Consider the following 19,839-nt stretch of genomic DNA (forward strand, 5'->3'; position numbering starts at 1 on the left):
AATTTAATTTTTAATCTGCTAACCAGAATGCTTTGAAATGTTGCAGATGTTTTAAGGTTATAAAGAGCATCATAAATCTTTAGTCAAAAAATATTTGCTTATCCCCTCCAAAAACTTGATGACGTCAGCTCAAAAGTTTGTGGAATAAATCATATCTAAAATGTACAAAATATGATGAGTCTGTACTTGTGATCTATCACTCCATTCATATTTTTTGGATTTGCATATACGGGTGACTCAAAAAAATTAATGAATGCGTAAATTTATTTTACTGATTTACTCAGAAACTACAAAACCGAATGCTTTGAAATCTTGCAGATGTTTTAAGGTTATAAAGAGCATAATAGATGTTTAGTCAAAATATATTTGCTTATCCCCTCCAAAAAATTGATGACGTCAGCTTGAAAGTTTGCCGAATAAATCATATCTAAAATGTACAAAATATGATCAGTCTGTACTTGTGATCTATCACTCCGTTCATATTTTTTGGATTTGCATATACAGGGTGATTAAAAAAAAATAATGAAAGCGTAAATTTATTTTACTGATTTACTCAGGAACTATAAAACCGAATGCTTTGAAATCTTGCAGATGTTTTAAGGTTATAAAGAGCATAATAAATGTTTAGTCAAAATACATTTGCTTATCCCCTCCAAAAAATTGATGACGTCAGCTCGAAAGTTTGCCGAATAAATCCTATCTAAACTGTACAAAATATGATGAGTCTGTACTTGTGATTTATCACTCCATTGATTTTTTTTTTGGATTTGCATATACAGGGTGACTCAAAAAAATTAATGAATGCGTAAATTTATTTTTTTGATTTACTCAGGAACTACAAAACCGAATTCTTTGAAATCCACTGCGAAAAAAAAACATAATAGGCATGCAGTCGTCACGTTTCCGACAGCGAGGGAAGTACTGTCTAAACTCTTTAGACCAATTTTTTTTATTTAGAACCTAAAACTTTAGTTTATTTAGCATCTTTGGTGTCTTTATATATCGCAAATTCTAGTGTATAAAATCTGTAAGATTTTTAGAATGTGTCAAGTCTTTAGAATTTTTAGAATATCTGCAAATCTTTTGAAATTTTGAAATTTAATATTTTTTATTTTCTTTTAATTTTCGGGAATTTTCGTAATTTGCAACATTTTCAAAATTTCAGTAATATTCCAGATAAACCCAATTTTTCAGATTTTCCGAAGTACACAAAATGACCAGAATTTTCACATTTTCCAAAAGTTCTAGAATTATATCAGGCTCCAGTTATAGCAGTATTTTGAAATTCAACATTTTCCAATATTTTCAAGATTTCTAGGTCCACCACATTTTTCCCACCTTTTCTAAATTTCTTCAGATTTTCTAAAACTTCGTTTCAAGAGTCTAAATCTTTGGAAATTTTGGAATCTTTTGAATCTTTACAGTCTCCAAGATTTCTGAGATAACAATTAGGGTAGCATTTTAAGAGTTCACGCGATTTTTACTAGTTTCAGAATCTTTGGCTTTTTGGAATTTCTCTAGAACTTTTAGAATCTTTCAATTATTCAAAACAGAATTTTAGCTTTTGACCCCTTAGAGTCCTTAGAGTCTTTAGATCCTTTGGAGCCTTTAAAATTTTTAGTCTTTAGACTCTTTAGAGTTTTTCCAATCTGTGGAAATTTTGGACACTTTTTTCTAGGATCCTTAGTACCCCCACGTTCTTTAAATTTTTTAAGATTTTGTCGGATGTTTCTTATATTTAGAACATTAGAACGTATTTAGAACCTTAAGTGTCTTTACACTTCGCAATTTCTGGTATATGTAATCCGTGAAAACTTTTGTACTTTTTCAATCTTTCAAATCATTGGTAACTTTGGAATCTTTAGAATCTCTACAATCTTTAGAGCTTTCAGATTTTCATTATTTTTAACATATTGCAGGATTTTTATTTTCAATTTGTAAATATTTGGCATCTGTGACAATTTTTTCCATAAAAATACAAAAACATTCTTATTAATTAATTCGTCTAAATTTTGATATTTTATTATTAATAATGTTACGAATCAGAAAAAAAAATCCAAACCACCACTGTTAAGAATCGTAGAGCTGTGAATTTTTAAATGCGATCATTTTTTCACTAAAAAAATTGGTTGAAACTTCGAAAAATTATTATCAACTTTAACTTTGAGAATTCTTTTTTTCATCTTTATAGTCAGTTTTCCATATAAATTTTGTTTGATAACGTTATTAACATTTTAGCAAGGGCACATATATCAATTTAGTATTAATAGACTCCTTAGAATTTTGGCACCCATGGAATCCTTGAAATCTTTGAAACTTAGAGAAGACTTTGAACTTTCACAGTTTTGAAATATTTTCACAAATTCAGCAAAATGTTCTAGAATTGAGTAAATTTTCATAATTTCCAAAAGTTGCAGCTTTCCTAAATATTACAAAAATATCAGTCTTCGGATATGCCAGAATTCAACATTTTCCTCAGTTTTCAAGATTTCTAGGTCTTTCACATTTTTCACACTTTCTAGATATTTCCAGATTTTCTAAAATTAATAGACGCCAAGAGTTTTAAAATCTTTGGAATTTTGGAATCTCTGGGATGTACAAGATAGTAATTAAGGTATTCGAGACCCTGAATTCATATAGGATTTATAAAAATTAAAAAAAGCATTCATCAGATTTTTACAATTTTTAGATTTTTAGGATATTTGTTTTGTTTAGTCCTTGGAATCTTTAAAATTTTTGTCATGTTAAGAGTTCATGCATTTTTTACAAATTATAGAATCTTTAGAATTTTTATAATTTCTAGAAAGATTAATACTTCCAAGATCTTTACAATTTTTAAGATTTTGTTGGATGTTTCTTCGATTTAGAACCTAAAACTTTAGTTTATTTAGCATGTTTGGTGTCTTTATATATCGCAAATTCTAGTGTATGAAATCTTTAAGATTTTTACAATGTGTCAAGTTTTTAGAATTTTTGAAAGGTTTGAAACCTTTTAAATATTTTAAACATTTACATACTTTAGAATTTTTAGAATATCTGCAAATCTTTTGAAATTTTGAAATTTAATATTTTTTTTAATTTCTTTTAATTTTCGGGAATTTTCGTAATTTTCAAAATTACAGGAATATTCCAGATTAACCCAATTTTTCAGATTTTCCGAAGTACACAAAATGACCAGAATTTTCACATTTTCTAAAAGTTCTAAAATTATATCAAGCTCCAGTTATAGCAGTATTTTGAAAATCAACATTTTCCAATATTTTGTATTTTCTAAATTACTTCAGATTTTCTAACACTTAGTTTCAAGAGTCTAAATCTTTGGAAGTTTTGGAATCTCTGGAATCTTTACAGTCTCCAAGATTTCTGAGATAACAATTAGGGTGGCATTTTAAGATTTCACGCGATTTTTGCTAGTTTTAGAATCTTTGGCTTATTGGAACTTCTCTAGAACTTTTAGAATCTTTCAATTATTCAAAATAGAATTTTAGCTTTTGACCCCTTAGAGTCCTTAGAGTCTTTAGATCCTTTGGAGCCTTTAAAATTTTTAGTCTTTAGACTCTTTAGAGTCTTTCCAATATGTGGAAATTTTGGACACTTTCTTCTAGGATCCTTAGTACCCCCACGTTGTTTAAAATTTTTAAGATCTTGTTGGATGTTTCTTATATTTAGAACATTAGAACTTATTTAGAACCTTAAGTGTCTTTTGACTTCGCAATTTCTGGTATATGTAATCCGTGAAAGCTTTTGTCCTTTTTCAATCTTTCAAATCATTGGTAACTTTGGAATCTTTAGAATCTCTACAATCTAGAATCACTAGAATTTCTACAATCTTTACAGCTTTCGGATTTTCATTATTTTTAACATACTGCAGGATTTTTATTAATTCAATTTGTAAATATTTGGTATCTGTGGAATCTTCGAAATTTTTGAAATCACAGAAATCCCTTTAAATTGCCGGCTTGTCTCGCTTTTTTTAATTTTTTGGAATTTCCAAAATTCTTGTAGTCCTTAGAGTTTTTGGCGTCCTTGAAAGCCGTAAAACTTTTGTAAAGCTTAGAATATGTGGACTTTCGCAACATTTGGGATCTTTTCAAAAATTCGGCCAGAATTTTAGAATTTCTGTAATTTCTAGAATTAACATTGTACATATTTTACATTTATTCGGCAAAATTGACACAAACGACGGAAACAAGAGACTTATGTTTTCGTATTCAAGGGGTTATGAAACGTGAATTTTCGGACAAACGGAGTGGGCCGTTGATGATGAATGCTGAATATGTTTATTGCAGTTTGCCTTGGAGAGGTCACTATCACTGTCTTGACCCCAGTTTATTAATACGCTGCTCATTCTAAACACCAGTTCAGTATTCAAAATGTGTTCTTTGCCGTTCCAACTACTTCTCGTTATTTTTCTACTTAAAATTAGTGATGCTCGAGAAATCACTTTCAAAAATGTGACAATTTTGTATGTAACCGCTAGCAAAAATGAAACAAGACTTGGTACCGCTGACAATTTGAAGAAAATCATCCCTAGTGGAGAAAAACTGTCAGTAAAAGTTACTGGCGTCGTTCCCGTTTTATATGAACAATCAATTCATGATATACATAATTTGGAATCGCTGCAACTAAATGAGGAGAGTTTGAAAGAAATCAAACCGGGAGCCTTTGGAAACTTACCACTTTTACGATATTTGGATTTAAGTGAGAATAAAATAACTGAAATTAAAAGTGGTACCTTTAGTAACCTAAACCTGTCCCTGATAAACTTGGCATTTAGTTCAATCAAATCTCTGCAACCTGGAGCTTTCAAGAACGTCATTATTGGAGAACTAGCCCTCAGTGGCAATTCACGTACTGAACTTCCACTTGGCATTTTCGAAAATGTGACACTCAAAAGCTTGGATTTGAGTAGTAATCGCATGCACACTATATCATCAAAAGCACTACCACGTTCGTTGAGAAATTTAAATCTCAAAATCAACCGAGTTGAATCAATCGATTCAGACAATTTTAATCATCCTGAATTAACATCACTCGATTTGAGTTACAACCAAATCAAGCTTTTACGACCTGGAGACTTGAAAAACTTACCCCGATTGAAGAAGCTAACACTTGAATCTAACATGTTGACAGAAATTCCAGATGGAGTTTTCAACAACACTACTATCACGGATTTAAATCTGCAGTTCAACCAAATTGCTACAATTGCGACAAAAGCTTTTGACCATATGCCAAAACTCAAGCGGTTGAGTATTATGTATAATAATAATCTAACTCTGTGGGATAATAATTGGTTAGCTGGATCATCAGAACTTTCTGCTTTAATCGTTAATAACAACCGAATTACTGAAATTCCAGATGAGGCCTTCAAGAATTATCGTGACGTGTTTCATATTGATCTTGCACACAACAAAATTTCGAAAATTTCAATGAAAGCTTTTCATAATGTGGGGCATATTCATATTTTAGATTTGGCTGCTAACGAAATTGATAGTTGGAATCCAGATTGGGTGGCTAATGTTAGTATTGATAGAATTGATCTTAACTGGAACAAATTCAATGGTGGAAGAATCTGGATAAACATTTTTGAGATATATGAGTAATTTTATATTAACAATATTTGGTTCAATAAAGCTGGGGTTATTATTTTGTGTGTTTTGTTTTTTACTGGCATAATTAGACAAGGTGACGCAAACGTTTTGTATAAAATTCCAAACTTTCACTTTTTAGAGTCCTAGAACTGCGAGATTCTCCCTATTACCCAGGTATAAATCAACTCATTTTTCAAAAAATCGAATACGTTTTTTCCGAGCTTGTTTTTAAACGTTTCTCGAAATACTTTCAAAAATATTTGTGAAGACGGACTTTAAAAGATTGCTAAAAATTATCTGCCATCAAGGAAAATTATTAGGTGAGTTAGAAACCGGCGCATCCACCATTTTAACACATTGTATGATACAATTTTTCGTTGCTTTGCGAAGTTCTTAAAGAAAAACTTAACGAGACCAAAATCAGTTGCCTACACTAGATTTGTCGAAATTTTGTAGCCTAACCACTACATTTAAGTGTCAAAACAGAATGACACAAGTGATAGATATAATGTGGATTTGAAAATTCACTAGACGTAGTGACTAGTAGTGACACTGGCATGTTAACCTACATTTTTACCATTGTAAAATAAAAACTTAAATGTCACTGTTAACCATGTCAGTTTTTGACAACAGGAAGTGACAATTTCAAGCAAAATTCATTGATACCAACTGAAACAGTACTTGATTACGTTGTACAGTTGCTAGTACGGAATGTCGGACACTGATGTCATTTCACTAACATAATTTGTGAAACGCTCCTTAGGTACCATAACCTTACTTGTAATTTTAGTCATGCTTGTCGGTTTATTATTTTAACAACAAATACAACAATAAAGCTTACTCTACATCCAATTTTTTCCAAGTGACAGAAAAATTCTACGCGAGATTTCATGCTAGCACATACAATTGACAGACTATTAATGTTTGTGATTTTTTTGTCAGGTTGGCAACATATTAAAATTTTATGAAGGCATACCTGTTGACATTTTTGACACCAAGTTAACAGCTGTGCAAAACCCTAAGGTTACTAAGGTTTTTACATTTATAAAAAGCCGCAAATAAAACAAAAACCTGTAAAAGATTTTTTGTTTAAAAACTACTACCAACAGACCCAGTCATTTCTGATTATGTGATACTACATTAAAAAAAATATTTTTTAAAAGTGTCAATCATTGTGACAGCAAAGCATAGATTACATCGTGTTTTTTTTAAATGACAGAAAAATAGTTTTCAATTTTGAAATGAACGTGCCTAACAAACGTAATGTGAACATGACAGCTACTGGACTCACTGTCATAAATTTCAAACTGACAATCACCATAAAATTTTAGATATGTTGCCAACCTCACAAGAAAATCGCAAATGTTTATAGTCACTCGGTATTTATTTTTATTGTTTATTTCAAAATGATTGTTTGCGCAGATGGTTGTGAAAATTCTAAATAAAGTTGGAAGTACATCAAGTCTAGTAATTTTGAAATTCTTTTTTGACATTTCAATTGGCTTGTCAGAAACATATGCGTCAGTCCGTGGTGTATTCTTATTAATGACTGAAGCAAATTTTTATGTTGGCAGTTCTGAATTAGTTGGTAATTCTGAATTATTGGTACTACATTTGTTAGTTCATAGTTGTCAATTTTGAAATGAAGGCGCCTAACAAACGTGATGCAAGATGACAACTACTGACTTAGTGTCATAAATTTCACATTGACGATCACCAGAAAATTTTAGATATGTTGCCAACCTCACAAAAAAAATCTCACATGTTTAAGCACTTGGTATTTATTTTTATTGTTTATTTCAAAATGATTATCTGCGCAGATGGTTGTAAAAATTCTAAATAAAGTTGGCAGTACATCAAGTCTAGTAATTTTGAAATTCTTTTTTGACATTTCAATTGGCTTGTCAGAAACATATGCGTCAGTCCGTGGTGTATTCTTATTAATGACTGAAGCAAATTTTTATGTTGGCAGTTCTGAATTGTTGGTACTACATTTGTTAGTGCATAGTTGTCAATTTTGAAATAAAGGCGCCTAACAAACATGATGCCAAATGACAACTACTGACTCACTGTCATAAATTTCAACCTGACAATCACCATAAAATTTTAGATATGTTGCCAACCTCACAAAAAAATCTCAAATGTTTAGGCACTCGGTATTTATGTTTATTGTTTATTTCAAAATGATTGTCTGCACAGATGGTTGTGAAAATTCTAAATAAATTTGGCAGTACATCAAGTCTAGTAATTTTGAAATTCTTTTTTGACATTTCAATTGGCTTGTCAGAAACATATGCGTCAGTCCGTGGTGTATTCTTATTAATGACTGAAGCAAATTTTTATGTTGGCAGTTCTGAATTAGTTGGCAATTCTGAATTATTGGTACTATATACGTTAATTCATAGTTGTTAATTTTGAAATGAAGGCGCCTGACAAATGTGATGCAAAGATGACAACTACTGACTTAGTGTCATAAATTTCAAACTGACAATCACCATAAAATTTGAGATATGTTGCCAACCTCACAAGAAAATCACAAATGTTTATAGTTACTCGGTATTTATTTTTATTGTTTATTTCAAAATGATTTTTGCGCAGATGGTGGTGAAAATTCTAAATACAGTTGGCAGTACATCAAGTCTAGTAATTTTGAAATTCCTTTTTGGCATTTCAATTGGCTTGTCGGAAACATGTATGTCAATCCGTGGTGTATTCTTATTAATGACTGAAGCAAATTTTTATGTTGGCAGTTCTGAATTAGTTGGCAATTCTGAATTATTGGTACTACATTTGTTAGTTCATAGTTGTCAATTTTGAAATGAAGGCGCCTAACAAACGTGATGCAAGATGACAACTACTGACTCACTGTCATAAATTTCAAACTGACAATCACCATAAAATTTTAGATATGTTGCCAACCTCACAAAAAAATCTCAAATGTTTAGGCACTCGATATTTATTTTTATTGTTTATTTCAAAATGATTGTTTGCGCAGATGGTTGTGAAAATTCTAAATACAGTTGGCAGTACATCAAGTCTAGTAATTTTGAAATTCCTTTTTGGCATTTCAATTGGCTTGTCAGAAACATGTATGTCAGTCCGTGGTGTATTCTTATTAATGACTGAAGCAAATTTTTATGTTGGCAGTTCTGAATTAGTTGGCAATTCTGAATTATTGGTACTACATATGTTAGTTCATAGTTGTCAATTTTGAAATGAAGGCGCCTAACAAATGTGATGCAAAGATGACAACTACTGACTCACTGTCATAAATTTCAAACTGACAATCACCATAAAATTTTAGATATGTTGCCAACCTTATAAGAAAATCGCAAATGTTTATAGTCACTCGGTATTTATTTTTATTGTTTATTTCAAAATGATTGTTTGCGCAGATGGTTGTGAAAATTCTAAATACAGTTGGCAGTACATCAAGTCTAGTAATTTTGAAATTCTTTTTTGACATTTCAATTGGCTTGTCAGAAACATATGCGTCAGTCCGTGGTGTATTCTTATTAATGACTGAAGCAAATTTTTATGTTGGCAGTTCTGAATTAGTTGGCAATTCTGAATTATTGGTACTAGATTTGTTAGTTCATAGTTGTCAATTTTGAAATGAAGGCGCCTAACAAACGTGATGCAAGATGACAACTACTGATTCACTGTCATAAATTTCAAACTGACAATCACCATACAATTTTAGATATGTTGCCAACCTCACAAAAAAATCTCAAATGTTTAGGCACTCGGTATTTATTTTTATTGTTTATTTCAAAATGATTATCTGCGCAGATGGTTGTGAAAATTCTAAATAAAGTTGGCAGTACATCAAGTCAAGTAATTTTGAAATTCTTTTTTGACATTTCAATTGGCTTGTCAGAAACATATGCGTCAGTCCGTGGTGTCTTCTTATTGACTGAAGCAAATTTTTATGTTAGCAGTTCTGAATTAGTTGGCAATTCTGAATTATTGGTACTACATTTATTAATTCATAGTTGTCAATTTTGAAATGAAGGCGCCTAACAAATGTGATGCAAAGATGACAACTACTGACTTACTGTCATAAATTTCAAACTGACAATCACCATAAAATTTTAGATATGTTGCCAACCTTACAAGAAAATCGCAAATGTTTATAGTCACTCGGTATTTATTTTTATTGTTTATTTCAAAATGATTGTTTGCGTAGATGGTTGTGAAAATTCTAAATAAAGTTGGCAATACATCAAGTCCAGTAATTTTGAAATTCTTTTTTGACATTTCAATTGGCTTGTCAGAAACATATGCGTCAGTCCGTGGTGTATTCTTATTATTGACTGAAGCAAATTTTTATGTTGGCAGTCCTGAATTAGTTGGCAATTCCGAATTATTGGTACTACATTTATTAATTCATAGTTGTCAATTTTGAAATGAAGGCGCCTAACAAAGGTGATGCAAGATGACAACTATTGATTCACTGTCATAAATTTCAACCTGACAATCACCATAAAAGTTTTAGATATGTTGCCAACTTCATAAAAAAATCTCAAATGTTTAGGCACTCGGTATTTATTTTTATTGTTTATTTCAAAATGATTATCTGCGCAGATGGTTGTGAAAATTCTAAATAAAGTTGGCAGTACATCAAGTCTAGTAATTTTGAAATTATTTTTTGACATTTCAATTGGCTTGTCAGAAACATATGCGTCAGTCCGTGGTGTATTCTTATTAATGACAGAAGCAAATTTTTATGTTGGCAGTTCTGAATTAGTTGGCAATTCTGAATTATTGGTACTACATTTATTAATTCACAGTTGTCAATTTTGAAATGAAGGCGCCTAACAAATGTGATGCAAAGATGACAACTACTGATTTAGTGTCATAAATTTCAAACTGACAATCACCATAAAATTTTAGATATGTTGCCAACCTTACAAGAAAATCGCAAATGTTTATAGTCACTCGGTATTTATTTTTATTGTTTATTTCAAAATGATTGTTTGCGCAGATGGTTGTGAAAATTCTAAATAAAGTTAGCACTACATCAAGTCTAGTAATTTTGAAATTCTTTTTTGACATTTCAATTGGCTTGTCAGAAACATATGCGTCAGTCCGTAGTGTATTCTTATTAATGACTGAAGCAAATTTTTATGTTGGCAGTTGTGAATTAGTTGGCAATTCTGAATTATTGGTACTACATTTGTTAGTTCATAGTGTGTCAATTTTGAAATGAAGGCGCCTAGCAAATGTGATGCAAAGATGACAACTACTAACTTAGTGTCATAAATTTCAAAATGACAATCACCATAAAATTTTAGATATGTTGCCAACCTCACAAGAAAATCGCAAATGTTTATAGTCACTCGGTATTTATTTTTATTGTTTATTTCAAAATGATTGTTTGCGCAGATGGTTGTCAAAATTCTAAATAAAGTTGGCAGTACATCAAGTCTAGTAATTTTGAAATTCTTTTTTGACATTTCAATTGGCTTGTCAGAAACATATGCGTTAGTCCGTGGTGTATTCTTATTAATTACTGAAGCAAATTTTTATGTTGGCAGTTCTGAATTAGTTGGCAATTCTGAATTATTGGTACTACATTTATTAATTCACAGTTGTCAATTTTGAAATGAAGGCGCCTAACAAATGTGATGCAAAGATGACAACTACTGACTTAGTGTCATAAATTTCAAACTGACAATCACCATAAAATTTTAGATATGTTGCCAACCTTACAAGAAAATCGCAAATGTTTATAGTCACTCGGTATTTATTTTTATTGTTTATTTCAAAATGATTGTTTGCGCAGATGGTTGTGAAAATTCTAAATACAGTTGGCACTACATCAAGTCTAGTAATTTTGAAATTATTTTTTGACATTTCAATTGGCTTGTCAGAAACATATGCGTCAGTCCGTGGTGTATTCTTATTAATGACTGAAGCAAATTTTTATGTTGGCAGTTCTGAATTAGTTGGCAATTCTTAATTATTGGTACTACATTTGTTAGTTCATAGTTGTCAATTTTGAAATGAAGGCGCCTAACAAAAGTGATGCGAAGATGACAGCTGCTTACTTACTGTCATAAATTTCAAATTGACAATCACCATAAAAGTTTAGATATGTTGCCAACCTGACAAAAAAAATCGCAAATGTTAATAGTCACTCGGTATTTACTTTTGTTATTTACTTCAAAATCATTGCCTGCGCAGATTGTTGTGAAAATTCTAAATAAAGTTGGCAGTGCATCAAGTATAGTAATTTTGAAATTTTTTTTTTGACAATTCAGTTGTCTTGTCACTTTGTCAGAAACATCTGTGTCAGTCCGTGGTGTAATCTTTGTAGTTTAGAATTTAATTATTTTTACAATTTTTGGAAGTTGTTCTTTAAAATCATAACCTCAAACTGATATAATTGTTTATAATAACTTAATACCAATTGATCGAAAAAAATTGTGATGTTGACATTGCCGCTGTTTGACCTTTTACTTGACAGTGATTTGACCTGACCGTAACTGTCAAACCGAATAAGGAACGCATTGCTGTTGCCAACATAATTTTATTGAGAATTAATTTCAAAGCTTTCTTTTTCAATTACTGGGTATGATTAAAAATGTAGATACCACAAATAAAGTGCCATGTCACAGTATAAATTTAAAAAACGATTTACTTAAAAACGAATTAAAATTACAGTGTCAAGTTTTCGGAAGGGTTAAAATACCAATAAGTACATCATCTTAAGGCGGTTAATCCTGACCGTCTACCCCGTATATTGAGCATTCTAGAAAAGGTTGCTGCTTAAAAACATGAATTTGTAGGGGACTCTTGAGGGTTGTAGTTGTTGTGGATGGAGTCGTATTATAATAAGAGGATTAAGATTCTGATTCTATTTTTTTTAAAGCAACTTTTTAATAAAACACCAATTATAGTAACCTTACATCAAGTTGGCTTTGAAATTATGTGAATTTTGCCGCCTCGTTGCAATGATTCATAAACTACTCATTATCTGTCATAAATTTCAATAAAGATTTGCTACCGATCTCAATGAAACGGCAAATTATTTTTAAAAATACAGTAGTCTCTTTCGTTATAAATGTCAATTTCAATGAAATAAAGTATTCGATATGTGTCTTTATCTCTAACAAAAGTATGTGAACAAATCCCGGAAGAAAAGTATCTACAGATTACTGGGTGAGTTATTAATTGAAACAAATTTTGGGTTGGCAATTGTGAATTATTTGTAGCAGTGTTTGCATGTCAGCTATTATTGTCAATTTTGAGATGGCAGTTAGTGAATTGGTATCCAAAATTTCAAATTGACATCAGATATGCCACCATAAAATTGTAAACATGTTGCCAACCTTACAAAAAATCAAACTTTTTATGGTGTACACTATAAAGATAACTAAACGAATAATTAAAAGACTAGCATTAGCGTTTTTCGATAACCCATAAAAGGAAAATAAAAACAAAAATATACATATTGCTTTCGTGAGTTTTCGTGTGTCATAAACTAGCACAGCCACACCATAAGCCATTAAAAAACATATTATTGAACGAACAAGTATATGATGACACAAAAAACAAAATCCATCGGCTCTATTTGTCGTAGAAAAACTCGTCTAAGTGACTTTGCATATACCTCTATAATCACTCATCTTGACACATACATTTCATACCACATCATTACTCAGCCATAAAACGTAATACTTTCAGACGTCGATAACCAACAAAAACTTCCAAACGACTTTATTTCGCGCCAATATTCTTCCATACAAACAACTTCACACAATAACTTTAAGTTCTTTCCATCCATAAATTAATCACGTACATTTAATACCTTGCACCCTTACAACTTAACTCCCTGCATACAAACAGCAATAGCACTCAAAAAACCAACAATAAATAATCGTATCGATTAAACGCCAATCACAGCTCGATTAAAACCATCATCAAACTTACTCGGACAAATTAACCAATCCTCACCTGTATCCAAGCAGATTCCCATATTATATCCTCAAGAAAGTGAAAAACTGAAAGTTCGTCGTCGAGAACGAATAACGCGGATGCCGCGTAAGCCCTTCCACTTTGAACATGGAGCTCAAGAAGTAACTTTGAAAGCACCTTTCGTCCCTTTTCTTTCGAAAATTTCGGCGCATAATCACTACATGGCGGCCGCGCTCACAGTCATCACCAAAGGGTTACCAGAAGAAAAGCCTCGAGACACAATGTTGTTCGCGCCGCCTCCGCCACAAAACTAGTTGATTTCCATCGGGAGGCCGTGAAAATGTTCGGTAATTTGAATAATTAATAATAGTTGGCTTCGACGGCGGTCGACGTCGTTACCATGGGGATACGGCGACGCCGTAGCTGACCATCGGTGACCATCGCGCGCATGGTAAATCCCGACCGGTGATGGTATAATTTGGTTTTCTCGGTGGCGTTTACCGGGATTATCTATTCATCGGGGGGTTTTGACACGGTTTCTTGGACGGGGCGACGTGGGTGGTTTTTAAGTGGGGTTTGCATTAATGATGGGAAGCATTAAATAAGCATTCGAAATTATATGGTTGCAGTGTCCCAGATGGGTTTCATGCAGTAGTTTGACCTCTTTGTTTTGTTGGAAACTAAATTCCTGGAGTGCTTATTATTGAGATTTGTCGCTTAAATTTTGTATTGAATTCGATTGGTACCACGAATGGGTATTAGACTAAACCGGCGCATCCACCAATTTTAAACCTACAAAAAAAACTTAGTAGGTAATAAAGTGGATAGCCTACACTTAACTTGCCAATTTTGAAATTTTAGCCACTACATTTAAGTGTCAAAATAGAATGGTACAAATGACAGATAACCTAATCTTTGGTGCAAAACTAACCCCAAAATGAAAACAAAAGTTATATTTTCAAAAAGTCTGTTGCAATTTAAGTCATGTATAGTGCATCAGGTCAGGTCAAGTCAGGTCACGTCAGCTCAGATTAGGTTATGTTTTTTTGCATTGTTATATATGTCAAAGAACTTGAACGGAATGATACGTAAAAATGAAATTATTTTTTGTTCAGTAAAAACCCATTAATTCAAGGTTACTCGCTTAATAAAAAAATGTTAATAATAACAATAATCCCAGCGATGTTTCTTTATACGTTTAATTTTGATGGTATTGTGTAAGCTTGGACGTTCACTTTGTACGCACGAGATCACTCCATCTGTTCGGTAACCGCTCCTCAGAACCAAATTTCTCTCTTCGTTGAAGTTATTGAAATTGATAATGGAGTTTTGCTTTGTTAAAGGTATGTTATCTTTGGTTATAAGTATTTAAATGGCATTTCTCATAAACAGAACAACATTAATTACACTTTTCAATTAAATTAACCAAAAATAATCAAAATCATTACAAAACATTAAGTTATCATTTAGTTCAAAATAGTTGTCGACGCAGAAAGCTGTGAAAATTCTAAATAAGGTTGGCAGTACATCAGGTATGGTAATTTTGAACTTATGAAATTCTTTGTTGACATTTCAATTGTCTGTCAGACAAACGTGAATCAGGCCATGATGTAATCTTGGTCGTTTTGAATTTGCTTATTTTACAAATTATTATAACTGATACCGCGTGATCAAAACTGATAGAGTCTGTTGGCAGTACTTTTTAAACAAAAATGTGACTTTTTCTTGCGTTTATGTTGGCATAATGGAAATAATTGTGTGACAGATACGTCAATCGTGACATGCGATTGATTAATTTAGGTTATCTCTTGGATACGTTTTGAAAATTAAAAATGTCAACAATCTGTCAATCTTGACAGCTGACAACCGGAAATTATAATAAACATCATGATACCAATTTCAATTAAAAATTCAGATTCAGTAATTTCTGATCCCGCGGTATAATTGACACAATAGTTACTTTTTTGTAACTAAATATAAAGGTGGGTTTGCGCAATATAATATATAGTAATTAGAGTTAAGTGGGATTTATAATCTTGCTGTTTTGGACATATTTTAAGTTCCTTGTTGTCGAAATAAGTCTACACATATTAAGAAAAAAAGACAAGATGTAGCCCCGCCCACCCGCCCTATCTCAATTGTGATGATTTTTTTATTCGTCGTGAGCCAAGGGGGCGGAGTTTAACTGCAAAATCCTTATTTTTCTACGAGATATTAAAAAGATGATTTTGAATATCGTGTTGTTCAAACATTACTAAATATGTATATTAAGAAAAAATTAAAGCCAAAGATTAAGTCCCAGCCAAAACTACCCTGATCGAAACAGCAATGAAGTTTTCATTCGTTGCCAGACCTAGGGGCGGAGCCTATTTGCAAAATCCCTATTTCCTTACAAAAATTTACCATTTTAAACATATTTTAAGTTTCTAAGAATAAAGAAAATCATCACAATTGAGACGGGGTGGGTGGGCGGGGTTTATATTTTGCCTTCTTTTTCTTAATATACATAGTATTGTTTGATCAACACGATACTTAAAGACATACTTTTAATTTTTTGTAAAGAAATAAGTATTTTGCAGTTAAGCTCCACCCTCTTGGTTCACGCCGAATAAAAAAAAATCATCACAATTGCGATAGGGCGGGTGGGCGGGCTTACATTTTGCCTTTTTGTTTTAATATATATGTGTAGACTATTTTTCACAACATGAAACTTAAAACATGTTTAAAATGGAAAATTTGTGTAAGGAAATATCGATTTTTCAATTAGACTCCGCCCCATAATTGCAAAATCGATATTTTCTTGCAAAAATGTACCCTTTTAATCATGTTCTAACTTTCTTATTATGAAAAGATGGCTATCTATATATAAAAAAAAAAAGAAAAATATAAGCCCCGCCCGCTCTATCTCAATTTTGATGATTTATTTATTCGTCGTAAGTCGAGGGGCGGAGCCTAATTGCAAAATCGATACTTTCTTACAAAATTTACCATTTTAAACATGTTTTATCTACATGTATTAATAAGAAAAAAGGGCAAAATGTAAGCCCTTGAAGTTATAATACATATACCGAAGGATTTCTTAGAAAAAAATACACCACGGACCCTCAAATTTTCTTCAAATATTTAACAAAAAATTTTCAAAAATAAAACGGCACCGCTTTCACAAATTGTTCCAAATATATATATTTTTTAATAAAACACCAGCAATCACGAATAACCGTTCAATTTAAAAAAGAGACATTAGAGGAGTTCAGAATTTCAAATTCCTGAAAAAACAACAAAATTCATTTTCAAAATTTTGCCAAAAATAAAATCCGGGGACTCCAAAGAAGTTTTCAAAAAAGGAAAAAACCATAGGAGCCCTGTAGATATTTCCAGATCTTTTCAAAGCCAAACATAAGGCGTCCCGAAGATTTCTCATTAAAAAAAACGTTGGGGCCCCAAAATTTCGCCAAACACTTTCAAAAATAAAACACCAGGGGTTACCGACATTAGACTCCCCCCCATAATTGCAAAATCCATATTTTCTTGCAAAAATGTACTATTTTAATCATCTTCTAACTTTATTATTATGAAAAGATGGCTATGTATATATAAAAAAAAAAGAAAAATATAAGCCCCGCCCCCCGCCCCATCTCAATTCTGATGATTTATTTATTCGTCGTAAGTCGAGGGGCGGAGCCTAATTGCAAAATCGATACTTTCTTACAAAAATTTACCATTTTAAACATGTTTTACCTTTCTTATTGTGAAAAGAAGGCTACATGTATTAATAAGAAAAAAGGGCAAAATGTAAGCCCTTGAAGTTATAATACATATACCGAAGGTTTTCTTAGAAAAAAATACACCACGGACCCTCAAATTTTCTTCAAATATTTAACAAAAAATTTTCAAAAATAAAACGGCACCGCTTTCACAGATTGTTCCAAATATATATATTTTTTAATAAAACACAAGCAATCACGAATAACCGTTCAATTTAAAAAAGAGACATTAGAGTTCAGAATTTCAAACTCCTGGAAAAACAACAAAATTCATTTTCATAATCTTTCCAAAAATAAAATCCGGAGGCTCCAAAGAAGTTTTCAAAAAAGTAAAAAACCCTAAGAACCCTGTAGATATTTCCAAATCTTTTCAAAGCCAAACATAAGGCGTCCCGAAGATTTCTCATTAAAAAAAAACGTTGGGGCCCCAAAATTTCGCAAACACTTTCAAAAATAAAACACCAGGGGTTCCCGACATTAGACTCCGCCCCATAATTGCAAAATCCATATTTTCTTGCAAAAATGTACCATTTTAATCGTCCTTTTCTCACTTTCTTATTATGAAAAGATGGCTATGTGTATATATAAAAAAAGAAAAATATAAGCCCCGCCCCCCGCCCCATCTCAATTCTGATGATTTATTTATTCGTCGTAAGTCGAGGGGCGGAGCCTAATTGCAAAATCGATACTTTCTTACAAAAATTTACCATTTTAAACATGTTTTACCTTTCTTGTTGTGAAAAGAAGGCTACATGTATTAATAGGAAAAAAGGGCAAAATATAAGCCCTTGAAGTTATAATACATATACCGAAGGTTTACTTAGAAAAAAATACACTACGGACCCTCAAATTTTCTTCAAATATTTAACAAAAAATTTTCAAAAATAAAACGGCACGCTTTCACAGATTGTTCCAAATATATATTTTTTTTAATAAAACACAAGCAATCACGAATAACCGTTCAATTTAAAAAAGAGACGTTAGAGGAGTTCAGAATTTCAAATTCCTGAAAAAACAACAAAATTCATTTTCAAAATTTTGCCAAAAATAAAATCCGGGGGCTCCAAAGAAGTTTTCAAAAAAGGAAAAAAACCCCAGGAACCCTGTAGATATTTCCAAATCTTTTCAAAGCTAAACATAAGGCGCCCCGAAGATTTCTCAATAAAGAAAAACGTTGGGGCCCCAAAATTTCGCCAAACACTTTAAAAAAATAAAACACCAGGGGTTCCCGACATTAGACTCCGCCCCATAATTGCAAAATCCATATTTTCTTGCAAAAATGTACCATTTTAATCATGTTCTAACTTTCTTATTATGAAAAGATGGCTATGTATATATAACAACAAGGGAAAATGTAAGCCCCGCCCGCCCGTCCTATCTCAATTCTGATGATTTATTTATTCGTCGTAAGTCGAGAGGCGGAGCCTAACTGCAAAATCGCTACTTTCTTACAAAAATTTACCATTTTAAACATGTTTTACCTTTCTTGTTGTAAAAAGAAGGCTACATGTATTAATAAGAAAAAAGGGCAAAATGTAAGGTCTTGAAGTTATAAAAATATACCGAAGGTTTTGTTAGAAAAAAATACACTACAGACCCTCAAATTTTCTTCAAATATTCAAATATATATATTTTTTTAATAAAACACAAGCAATCACGAATAACCGTTCAATTTAAAAAAGAGACATTAGAGGAGTTAAAAAAATACAAACAGTTTTTTGTCCTTGGAACACTTCGAAAATTAGCCAAGGGAATTTTTTTATTCATTTAGATTTTCGGTTCCATTTCTTCGACAATTCTAACAATTTTGCCAGAATTGATCAAATGAAAAAATATCAATTTTCGAGGCAAAAAAATTCATTATCAAACCAAATTTTTCGAAAATTTTAGTCCGGGGCTTTATACTTTCTGTTTTCCAAATAAACTGTCGAAATTTATGTCCCAAATTTTTGTTGAGTATTTCAAAATTTTCAAATTTTCAATAGCCTCCTCCACCGTCTAAATTTTTTCAGTATTTTTCGAGCATAAATCGGAAATTACTCAAAGCCATTTTCTTGTAGATTTCAACTGGTTCTTGGGCTTCATTTCATCACAGAAATATGTCCCCTTATTTCAGGGGATTTTCCTTCAAGTTGGCACCACTGCACACTACCTTTACAGTTGCATTCAATAAAAATGGGAATTAATTCAACTGACTTTTAATTTGTCATTTATTTCTCAAGTAGGCAATTATTAGGTTGACACATTCCTGTCAAACCTCACTTGATAAAAATAAATAAACTAACATATTTGTCATAGTTCGTTTAAAAATCAAATGTCAAAACTACACACTACATCAAAATTTTCAGAATCGCAGGAAAAGTATATAAATACGGTGTGATAAAAAATTGAATACTGTTTCAGTTGGTATCAATATATTTTGTTCGAAAATGATAGAACTGTCACCCCACCTTACTTCCTGTGTCAGAGTTGATATGGTTGAGAGTGACATTTAATTTAAATCAAAATCTGTTGTTGAGTATTAATGATTAAAGCAAATTTTTGGGTTGGCAGTTCTGAAT

At 31.7% G+C, this 19,839-nt stretch overlaps 1 protein-coding gene across 1 annotated transcript; it reads left to right on the top strand.

The window, feature by feature from the left end:
- Window positions 1–4,360: 4,360 nt before the first annotated feature.
- LOC135130200 (leucine-rich repeat-containing G-protein coupled receptor 4-like) lies at window positions 4,361–5,634 on the top strand. Its single transcript, XM_064057555.1, has one exon. It carries the CDS (start codon window positions 4,374–4,376, stop codon window positions 5,601–5,603), a length of 1,230 nt encoding a protein of 409 aa, XP_063913625.1. The 5' UTR covers window positions 4,361–4,373; the 3' UTR covers window positions 5,604–5,634.
- The last annotated feature ends 14,205 nt before the right edge of the window (window positions 5,635–19,839 follow it).

Source organism: Zophobas morio, unplaced genomic scaffold (assembly GCF_036711695.1).
Source record: "Zophobas morio isolate AGI-343-1 ecotype UQ-CSIRO unplaced genomic scaffold, CSIRO_AGI_Zmor_V1 ptg000017l, whole genome shotgun sequence".
NCBI classification, from domain to species: domain Eukaryota; kingdom Metazoa; phylum Arthropoda; class Insecta; order Coleoptera; family Tenebrionidae; genus Zophobas; species Zophobas morio.

Excerpts from the sequence above, each read along its gene's own strand:
- LOC135130200 (XM_064057555.1), top strand. The coding sequence starts at position 4,374 with ATGTGTTCTTTGCCGTTCCAACTACTTCTCGTTATTTTTCTACTTAAA.